Source organism: Helianthus annuus, chromosome 13 (genome assembly GCF_002127325.2).
Source record: "Helianthus annuus cultivar XRQ/B chromosome 13, HanXRQr2.0-SUNRISE, whole genome shotgun sequence".
NCBI lineage: Eukaryota > Viridiplantae > Streptophyta > Magnoliopsida > Asterales > Asteraceae > Helianthus > Helianthus annuus.
This window is the reverse complement of record NC_035445.2, coordinates 132,071,686-132,083,313: the sequence shown is the minus strand read 5'-3', so window position 1 is coordinate 132,083,313 and position 11,628 is coordinate 132,071,686. Positions and strand designations below refer to the sequence as shown.

At 36.7% G+C, this 11,628-nt stretch overlaps 1 protein-coding gene across 1 annotated transcript; it reads right to left on the bottom strand.

Annotated features, from left to right (window-relative positions):
• Positions 1-2,374: 2,374 nt before the first annotated feature.
• Positions 2,375-9,304, bottom strand: LOC110898709 (26S proteasome non-ATPase regulatory subunit 13 homolog B). The gene is made up of 6 exons (XM_022145537.2): positions 9,028-9,304; positions 6,552-6,998; positions 4,609-4,689; positions 3,948-4,144; positions 3,761-3,860; positions 2,375-2,779 (listed from the first exon to the last, which is right to left on the bottom strand). Exons 1-6 carry the CDS (start codon positions 9,175-9,177, stop codon positions 2,594-2,596), a joined length of 1,161 nt encoding a protein of 386 aa, XP_022001229.1. The 5' UTR covers positions 9,178-9,304; the 3' UTR covers positions 2,375-2,593.
• Positions 9,305-11,628: the final 2,324 nt, after the last annotated feature.

Sequence of the window (11,628 nt, the reverse complement as noted above, 5' to 3'; positions counted from 1 at the left end):
ATCATCGTTCTAATCAAAAGCCCTAAAAAATCTGTTTAAAATTTGGAAAAAAACTTAACTCCGTTAAGTTTTTTTAACGGGGGACCATTGTAGGAAAAATAGGTGAAAGGTGGGACTGGTGGGGGGAAATATTCAAAGGCGGGATTATTAATGGTCAATAAGGTCTAGGTGAGATTATTACAAGCCAAATTACCTATATATTAAAAAGAGAATTGAATGAACAGTGAAATCACTAAGGAATGAGTAAATGGTATCGGGTACCGGTACCTGTACCAGATTTATCAAACCGGGTGTATTTTCGGTACCGTTTCGGCTCCGGTATTCATCGGTTTTTACCCTCAAATACCGGTGTCGTACCAGTACCGACCGGTACCGAACCGTACCGTACCAGGTATATTCGGTACTGGTACCCACTTTTGGGAGTTTCGGTAACGGTATTTTCGGTACCGGTTGTAATTGCCCCGTTTAGATTACTTTTCGTACACATAGTAAGTAAACTGTATTTCGTTTGAATAAGGTTTTATATACACAACAACTTATTTTGCTTTCTTTTTTGTCTTTTTCTGTAATGAATGAATTGTAGCATATGAAATTAACTTGGATATTTAGATTATTGATGAGCAAATCGTATCAAATCCTGTAATCAAACCGGTATTGTATCGGTACCAAATTTACTATACCAAATCATTTTCGGTACCAATTTGGTACTCACCTTTTGGCGTTTTCAGAATTGTTACTTTCGGTTCGACACCGGTCTAGCATCTTACTTGTATTTATTGATTTTTACCTTCAAATACCATACCGTATTGTACCGAGCATTTTCGGTGCCGGAACCTAAATTTGATGATTTTCCGGATCGGTACTTTCGGTGCCGTTACCGGTACCGAGCTCATCCATATTTTAACGTGTTAGCACCGTAATAACTGAACTGAAAACAACCGAGTTTCCAACGTATAGGACGTGTGGGTCCTATTATTATATATTAGGTTATTTAAAATCGTGTTTTTAGGACGGAGTGACTATCCTTACCACGTCGTTTTTATTTATGTTTTGATATTCGTTATCTGCTTGCCGTTGCTGACACTCGTTTTGTAGTCATTAAGTCCCCACCGCAACGCACGGACGGAAAATCAACTACTTCCCTTAAAAGAATTGGAATGTGAACAGTAGTAAATGAAATAGTTGCCCTTCTATTTTTGCTATAAACTTTTTAAAAAAGATAAACATTATAAATTATAAATATTCATTTTGAAAAGTATTCACCAATTCTAACCAAGTTTATCACTAAAGTGGCTCAAACATTTTCTTTTCTTCTAAAGTTACTAAAACTATTTTTCGGTGTTCCGGTGTTATGAATTTTATTTTTTTAAATGTCAATTTTATATAAATAAGTGGGCTATAAATCATACTCACCACTTGGTGATTATTATTACTTTTTTGGTCTTACAATAAAAAAAAATGAAACCTCATTATTATTTAGTAATTCTTTTTCTTCACTATTTTTTTAACGGTAAATTTGGATCACTGACAGATCACTGGAGTATCATTGTGTCACCAGTGGAACCGCCCGTTCATATCCATCTCCACTAGCCATAAGATCCATCTTACTTGTGGGAATCGATCGAACCCACGACCTATTGGTCCTAAAGTCTTATCTCACCCCAAGATGTCACTAGGTTATAAAGTAATGGGGTTTTCTTCACTATACTTCAAACTTTAAGTTAACTAGTAGGATTCTTCCGCATCACGCGGAGGAAATTTGGTTTCCATCATTATCAATTAGCTTTGTTACAGTAACGTCACTCGAAAGCAACTGAAAAAGAAAATTAAACAAAACAAAAATTGTTATATGTCTAAAAGGATATTGACACGACAGGTAGATTTTTAATAAAATTTATATTGAAATGTAAATAAAATTACACACAACACTATGGTAGGGTGCTTGGTCCGAATTGGACTCAGTATTTTATTATTAACTTAACTTTTTTTCTAATTAATTAATATGTACATAGAGCTCACATAGCTCGAGTTTAGACCGGATAACAACCCTAACTGGCTAGGAATTGAAACTAATTTCAAAACTGTGTTGAGGTGAAACCAGTTTGGACTGACCCGCAAACTTGAAACCCATATGAACACAGTCTAAACCCAACGCGAACCAGAGAACCTAGTTTTAAATCCGATCTTTTCTTACTCAAAAACTAGTTTCAACCCGACAGGGTATGGTCAAAACCCACTTTTTTACTTTTGTCGACAAAACTCAGCCAGGGTTCAACCGAAACCAGTTTGGGCCCTGAACTCGATCTATTCACCTCTATATCATAACCCAACAATACAGATAGACATACCAAGTTCGACAACAAATCAAAGTATCAAACACGCAAATGGACTGTCAAAGATTAACGTTCAATGAAAGTTCAGCAACTACCTTTTGTGCTTGCAGTCAGCATAAAAACAGTCTTTGAAAAGACGAAAACAAATATCTTACACAGAGTTATCCCACAACACAAATTACTTCATCTTCAACGTCACAGTAACCAACTATCCTCATGAGTGTTACAAAACAAGAAACAATATTTTCGAAATACAAAACTTAAGATGCAATTAAATCAGGTGTTTCTGCTTCAACAGATACCAAAGCAGTGTGCACCTTCCCAACCCAGTTGTCCAACCGATCACGCAAAGATTTTATTTGACTTATCCCCAAGACTCTCGGTTGCACCCACGACACGTAAACTGTTCCTTCAACTTGATCAATTATTCCCTCGATAAGATGCACCTGCAATATCAATATTAATAATTGATGATATTATAACTTTTTAGAGTTTACACCTGACATGTTTAACATCAGATAGCTTAAGTTCGGCTCATGAGTAATTTACTAGCTCAAACTCAGCACAAATCGTTTATTATTTAATTAACTAGGGGTGTAAACGAGCCAAGCTACTCAAGGTCGGCTCGAAAAAAAATCAAAGCAAGCCGAGCTTAAACGAGCTTGAGCTTGAGCTCGAGCCTAAATAAACAAACTCGTATAGTAAACGAGCCCGAGCCCACGCTTCACTAATCGAGAGCTCGAGCTGGCTCGACGAGCCCAGTGTTATATATAATTTTTTATTAATATATTAAATATATATTTAAATAACAGTAATTACTATTTATAAAATTATGAAAAAATAACAATATTATATATAAAATAATATTCATAATAATAATTAATATAAATTAATTAATAAATAATAAATGAGCTGAACTTGAGCTTGAAAAACTACATACAAGCCGAGTCAAGCTTTGTAAACAAAGCTCGAATCGAGTTTTCATAAGTTAACCAAGCTCGAGCTTGAGCCCAAGTCGGGCTCGGCTCGGCTCGGCTCAGCTCGTTTGCACTAATTTATCATTTTTATATAGATATATAATATAATTGTTTTTATATATATTTATAGTATTAAATTTGTTCAATAAAATAATAAAGTTATCTTTTATTATAATTATATATAGCAATAATACTTATTATGTAACTATATATTATATCATATTGAATAAACAATATTAAACAAATATATTAATAGGCTCGTTTAAGTCCACGAGCCTAACAGCTCGGTATATGAATCCCGGGCCTGGGTTCGTTTATTAAAATAAGCTCCAACTCGACTCGATTTAAGCTTTCCAAACCCCTATTTAGAAGTAAACCGGTCGAAAGTCAAAACTCACGCTTCTATTCACGACCATTTTTAAGTTAAAAACAAGTAGTCAGTAGTCTTACCGATAAACTCTTCATGAGAAGATATTCAACATCTTCAACTGTAAGTTTTGTCTGTTCTGCAATGATGCTCAATGGAATGGTTCTGTCTCCTGATGGACGACTGCAAGCACACAATAAACATATATTAGAAAATAGAAACTACTTCTGCAGTCAAAAGATGTGAAGATTTTGTAAATGAATTAGAAACCTGAAGATAATTTCCATCAGGCAGAGAATGTTGATCTTTTCTAGAAGCTTCTTCTCATTCTCCACCAAAGCAGGCTGAGCGTTCAGTGAAGCAGCATGAACACGACATAGTTCTTGATAGCGAACAAGATCTCCAGCGTTGAATGCTTCAAGGATGTAGTAGAGCCATTCCACCTTTGTCCCTATTAGACTTTTAATCTGCACGTGTCGAAAATGATGTAATTATATATACTATAAACATGCTATTTTGTCACATCAGCCAACTTTGGCCCTTCAACTTTGGCATTGACCAACTTTAGCCCCTTAACTTTGGCATTAACCAACTTTCACCCCTCAATTTTAATAATGAACAACTTAGCCCCTCAACTTTAATAATAAACAACTTTAGCCCCTCAACTTTAACAATGACATGTTTGGCCCCTTAACCAAAACATCAAACAACTTTAACTCGCACGATTTGCTTATTTTTATCTATGACTTTAACCCACTAGTTATAAATCTAGTATGTAAACTATTTGGATAGCAAGCACAAACTTTAACATAGGGTCATAGGTTAGCACAAAAAAAGTCGATAACGTAAATATTTGCTTGAAGAAATCCATGTTGTGGGGCATGGAATAAAAGCTCAATATCATGTAAAAAATGTAATGAGATATACTCACTATTGGATGCGCAAGCAGTTCTCCAAAGTTATAAATGTTATCTCCCAGTAAAGCAGATAAAGATAGATCAAATGCAAGATCCTGAAACATAAACCAACAAAATACAAAATTAAGAATCACATCTCCACAATGCATTGTTCAAAAAGCTTGCAACTCGCTCGGAAAAAGCTAGGTTGTAAACAAGCCAGCTCGGCTCGATTTGTAAACGAGCCGAACTCGAGCTAGGCCCGACTCGGCTCATGAGCTCGAGAGCCGGCTCGAGTTCTTTTATTTTATATGTTTCAATTTTAAATGAAATAAAAAAGTGTGTAGGAGGGGGTTAAAGTGTTAATATTTTAAGTTTAATTAATCAATAAAATATGAAAAAATAAACAAAAAATTTACATATAATACTTTTAATATGCCTTTCAATTTTTAAAATGAGTTAAATGCCCGGATAGTCCCTGTGGTTTTCCCTTTTTTCACCTTTAGTCCCTAACTTTCTAAAATTACCTCTATAGTCCCCAACTTTTCAATTTTCGTTCCCGGATAGTCCATGGCATGGATGGGGGTTAGTTTTCTCAGTTAAGTTGGTGTAAAATGACTATAATGCCCTTAAGTTGGTGTAAAATGAATTAATTAAGTATTTTTTTCTTAAAATATAAAAACCAAACTCATCCCTATCCCCACCATAGTATGTCTTCATCATCACCTTCAACCCCTCTCTCTCTCTCTCCCTCTAAACCACCACCACCATAAAACCCCACCACCTGTCAACACCTCTATCACCAACCCATCACCCTCGCCGCCTTTCACCGCCATACCACTCAGCCACCACTGCTACAACCACCCCCGCCACAACCACCACCGACGCCATCATCACCACTGCCACAACCACCACCAACCACCATCATCCGCCACCACCACCTCCATCACCGTAATCAGCCACCACCTCCACCCACTGTGCCTTCTTCCCCGTGTAAACCCTTGAAATCGCCCGGTGTTTTCATTTCAGAAATTCATGTTCAATAGGTACGGTTGCCATCAAAACCTATAGGGCTTTTATTCAGGACATGAATACGAGTAGATTGGTATAGTTTTTACCTCAGATCGGTGCCGGCGGCTTTAGCCGAAGTAACGGCAGCGACAACGGTAGACAGTGAAGACAGTGGGCGATTTGAGGGATAAACATGTTTTCAAAGTGGTCTGTTACAGGTTCAAGATTATGCGGTTGATTTCTTGGGTGTGCATGGTGGCGGCGTTGGATCTCATTCACTGAATAGAAAGTTAATGCTTGTGGTGGTGTAGGTTTAGATAACAAATGCTTTAATTGAGAGAATGAACTGATCAAGAATGAATGGATCTTTGTTTGTGGTGGTGTAGGTGGTGGGTTTGAGAAGGAGGGGGTGGGGTGGGGTTGTTATTTTGTTTTTATAAAGGAGTGGGTCCCACAAATAAATAAATCTATTTAATAGGTTAAGTTATTTTGTTTTATAGCAAGGGTATTTTTGTCATTTCACATCCTCTTAACTGAGAAAACTAACTGATGTTAGGCCTAGGGACTATCTGGGAACGAAAATTGAAAAGTTGGGGACTATAGAGGTAATTTTAGAAAGTTAGGGACTAAAGGTGAAAAAAGGAAAACCACAGGGACTATCCAGGCATTTAACTCTTTTAAAATATTAAAAAAATAAAAATAATACATATAGATATATGTGTAATTTTTATTTTTATGTTATCAATGTTTGTAAAAAGAATTAACGATTTGGCTCAAGCTGGCTCGAACATTTTACCAGCCGAGCTCGAGCTCGACTTTTCAGCTCGATAAAATAAACGAGCCGAGCTGAGCTGGCTTGTTTAAGCTCGAGCTCAACCTGGCTCGGCTTGATAAAATTAACATGAACATTAAGTGATTTAAACGACTAATTTTGTTGTCCCATGTTGCGTTAAAAGTTAAAACATACCAGCTTAAATGAATCTGAAAGAGACTCCACGGAGGTGTAAGCCAAATAAAGCAGAGAATTCTTGTAGAATTCAGCAAACTCTTGACGGGATTTATGGTACTGAGACGACACCCAATAGTAATTAGCATATACAGATGGGTCAATGTCAGTCATGCTATCAAGTGTACTCTTCCCATCTTCTAGAAGATTCTTACACTCCTTTTGATCTCCTTTTTCAAGATTAAAAGAAGCTATTTGCAACTTAATATAGAGGATTGGTTCCTCTATACGCGTCTCCTTTGTAGCTCTGAGCTTCTCGATCACTCCTTCAAGATAGCTGATGGCATCTTCTTTCAAAGAATACTGGCGAGATACTATAACAGCAAAATGTGCAAGCTTGAGAAGATTGATCTTAGTCTCGAAGTCGGTGATGAAATTGTTGTATAGTTGTATGAGAGCATCGCCAGCCTAAAATATAAACAAAAAAGTTCATGAGCATATATGAGAAAAAAAAATATTTGTGTTTTTGAACAGCCGCTAACTGTTAGCCTTAGATGAGTGACAACCACATATTCACTTTTCTCATCTATAATATCTAGAGTCTATACTTCAAGCAACTTGTTGAAGCTTTATACGTGAGATTGCTACAACTCTTTACACTACAAAAGGGATATATATAAGACATGATGTTTAACCTTATATTAACTTCTATATTATATATTTAATAGACGAACAATATACTTTTCTTCTTTTACTGGATTGTAACTTGTTGGCTTGGCTTTCAGTTTATTTACAGTATACATTTACAACACATAATCTCACCATCTATCATTAGATCTTAATATCATCAAATCATGGCATTCAAGGTTAATTTGAGCAACTTCTGTTAGTAGCATATCTCCTAAGCATGATCAAGTCATGAATTTCACATCTAATCTAACACTCGCAAAACTCATAGCAATTACAGTGCCAAAAACCTAGAACACAACACATACACGTTAACACACCAAAAGCCCTAAATTTATACACACTAACTCAGATCTCTATCACAGTTTTTCATCACTAAACCGTAGTTCTCCTAAATCAATAACTAAACCAAAATTAAACCCTAAATATCGTAATCCAAACTGTCAATAAGCTCAAATTAACAATCAAACGAACATGAATACATGAGCTAATTTAAGCATTCTTCTTTTAGTAGTATATCTCATAAGCCTGATCAAGTTATCAATTTAACATCTAACACTAGTCATAGCAACTACAGTGCCAAAAATTTGAACCACAACGCATTAAAGTCAAAGTACACATATAACGCATAAACACACCAGAAGCCCCAATTTTACACACGCTAACATGAACCACTAACTCAGATCTCTAACTTAGTTTTCCATCACTAAAACAAACTTTTCCTAAATCAACAACAACTAAACCAAAATTGAACCCTAGATATTGCAAATTCGTGATCCAAACTGTCAATAAGCGAATTAACAATCAAATGAACATAAACACGTAACAAATATCAAAAAACTTGTAATCCAGACTGTCAATAACCTCAATTAACAATCAAACAAACATAAATACACAACAAATATGAAATATCGAAAAAACGACCTGAAAACAGCATTCTAGATCTCTATCACAGTCAGTGGCGGAGCTTGACCAAAAGTTTCGGAGGGGCGGAAAGTCAGGGGACCCAATTTATATATTGTATAAATATTTAGACAAAATAATTGGGGGTCGATCCTATATAATTTTAAAATTTTCGGACAAAAAATCGGAAAGTTTACACTTCTAACCGAAACATTGGGGGAGGCGGGTGCAGCCCCCGGTTCCCACTAAGCTCCTCCCCTGATCACAGTTTTTCATCACTACACCTAAGTTCTTCGAAATCAATAACAACCAAACCAAAACTAAACCCAGGATATCGTAAATTCGTAATCCAGACTGTCAATAACTCATTTAACAATCAAAGGAACATATAAACACGACAAATATCTAACAAAAATGACCTGAGAAACAGCGAGTGCAACGAATTGTTCAATCCAAACTGTTAATAACCTCAATTAACAATCAAACGAGTATGAATACACAACAAATATCTAAAAAAACTTCCTGAAACACAGCGTTCTCAGATCTCTATCACAGTTTTTTCATCACTGCACCTAAGTTCTCCTAAATCAATAACAACTAAACCAAAACTAAACCCTATATATCGTAAATTCGTAATCCAAACCGTCAATAACCTAACTAACAATCAAACGAACATAAATACACAACAAACATCTAAAATAACGACCTGAAACAAAGCAAGTGCAACGAATTGTAATCCAAACTGTCAATAACCTCAATTAACAGTAAAACAAACATAGATACACAACAAATATCCAGAAAACGACCTAATTACAGCGAGTGCAACGAATTGTTCAATCCAAACCATCAACAACCTCAATTAACAATCAAACGAACACAAATACACAGCAAATATCTAACAAACGACCTGAAAAACAGCGAGTGCGACGAATTGTTCAAGCTTTAACGTGAGTTGATGCCATAGCTTCCTCTGGTACAGATCTGCAAGCGTATTGTACCAATCGGAGAGCTCCGGATGAGTATTGCGAAGAGAATCTAGGTACTGAAGAGCTGCCATCGCCGGCTGATTTTCCGACGGTGATATCGGAAGTGTTGCCGGAGAAAAGATTGGGGGATTTGTGTGTGTTTGTGTATAAGCCCTTGGTTGAGTTTTCTTTTTGGAGAAGAAACGAATTGAGTGAATTGATTTGGGGTGAGTATGATAGTTTAAATATTTGGGTTGGATCCGGCCCGGTTGTTGTGAATTGGATTCGCTAGTTGTTACCTACATGTTTTTTGTGTTAGGCTAACACCAGTAGAGGTTCACAAACCGGGTTTTTTCTAATACCAGTGATCGGTTATATACCCAAGTATGGATATGATCGGGTTTTGACTTTTCGGATATTGGTCATATCCAGGTCGGGTTTGGGTTTTAGTCAGAAAATCTATACCCTGTGTACCCGGGTTCAGTTCGGGTTCGGGTTTTCAATACCCCCGGGTATTAGAATACCCTATTTTCGGGTCCAGGTCGGGTTCGGGTATTGGTCGGGTAGGGTTCGGGTATTGGTAATGGTAATGGTCGGGTATGGTTCAGGTATTGATCGGGTATGGTTCGGGTTCGGGTATAGATCGGGTTTTAGATTCATTTTTTTAGCATAAAACATAGAAATATAATGAAAACCTTTATATTTATATATTTTCTGGTATAGATCGCGTTTAAGTTTTGCCGCCACTAGTTTTCCTCTTCTATCAGTGGCTTTGGTTATTTCCACCAATTTAGCCTCTTTGATTTCGGAGATCGACTCCGCCACCGATTCCTTTCGGTCGTACGGGATTTTTGCTCAAACCCGAACCTCTTTTGCTCGAACCCGAACCTCTTTTGCTTGAACCTTCCATCTTTGTATTCTTTGTGTTTGAAAGTATGTGTTGAAAGAAAGAAAGTTTGGATTTTGTGTTTGAAAGAAATTATGTGTGTATATATATTTGGTAAAAAACGGTAATATATTCAACGGTCCCCCACAACGGTCATTTTTTCAATTTACAACGCGTCATAATTTTCACGCGTTTTGAATTCGACGCGTTATAAACATGTTTTTTTTTTCCGATCACGCGTGTTCGGCCCCCATCACGGGGCACCCCTGTTAGGACCGAGTACACACACGAACACGAACACGACACCGAAAGCAATAAACGAACACATGGATTTACGTGGTTCGGTCTAAACTCTAAACTGACCTACATCCACGGGTGACAACTACGATATTTTTATTGAGAGTGTTGAACATTACAAGTATATCATAATATTTATAAACACTAATCTAGGGTTTATCAAACTTGTTCTCCAAGTTAACCCCATGTAGGGCCCATAAGGCCTACGAACCCAACAATCTCCCACTCGAAGGCCTTGAACTACTTTCGCCTGCTCTCCTAGATGTACTTCTGCAATCTGTCAACGGAAACTCTAAGCTCCACCTCTAGTTACCACCAGCCTTCTCATCAATTAACCTGAAAGCTCGTTGAAGCTCCCGAATCCATAACCCAGGAATCCATACTGCTCTCCACACTACAAATCAAAGCTTCATCATCTGAATGGTCTACTGCAGCAACTTCTTTCTTTTCATTTGCAAAGTGACGGCTTGGATTCAATGATTGGGTGGTCAACAAAACAATAAAATAAAAGAAACAAACCTTTGTTTCTTATCTCTTATTGATTTATCCTTCGATGACGTCGGTTTGGATGGAAATAAGGTTAAGTCGGCTAACGAAACCCTTTTTTTCTTGTTTACGATGAACTGGAAGTCTCGAACAGAAAACAACCAAAATATTTTTTTTTCTTTATGGCCTGCTGCCCAAAAAAAAAAACTAATCGATTGATCTCTCGTGTTGCGTTTCTCTTGTGTAACAAGCCTAAGCTCTAATACCAGTTGTTAGGACCGAGTGCACACACGAACACAACACCGAAAGCAATAAACGAACACAGGGATTTACGTGGTTCGGTCTAAACTGACCTACGTCCACGGGTGACAACTAGGATATTTTTATTGAGGGTGTTGAACATTACAAGTACATCATAATATTTATAAACACTAATCTAGGGTTTATTAAACTTGTTCTCCAAATTAAGCCCATATAGGGCCCATAAGGCCTAGGAACCCATGAACCCTTACCCCCCCCCCCCCCTAAGTGATCGTTACATTTAAGAAAACTCATAAAATGTAAACACCGTTGGATGTTATATCAATAATTTGGTTAGAATGTAGCAAAGGTTTGGGATGTGACATTGATGGTTAGGGTGGATCTCAGAGATCTTTAAAAGTCGATGGTGAGTTAAGCATTGTCTCCTATTAAACTAGTTATATTATGTACTTAATTGCAAGTATCATAGTCTTGAAGGTTTCTATGTATAATATCAAACTTTATGTACAAATACACTTATTAATAAAAATATGACAAACATCTTACAAAGATTATTGAATTCTATATAAAATGTTATAACACCTACACTAGTCGTAGGTACAACTAGTCACAA

What these genes read in the sequence shown, in the direction of transcription:
- LOC110898709 (XM_022145537.2), bottom strand. Translation starts at nt 9,177, where the DNA reads ATGGCAGCTCTTCAGTACCTAGATTCTCTTCGCAATACTCATCCGGAG. An exon ending in TCGCACTCGCTGTTTTTCAG is followed by an intron (nt 6,999 to 9,027) that starts GTCGTTTGTTAG and finishes TTTATATTTTAG; the next exon opens with GCTGGCGATGCTCTCATACA. An exon ending in CTGATGGAAATTATCTTCAG is followed by an intron (nt 3,861 to 3,947) that starts GTTTCTAATTCA and finishes GTGTGCTTGCAG; the next exon opens with TCGTCCATCAGGAGACAGAA.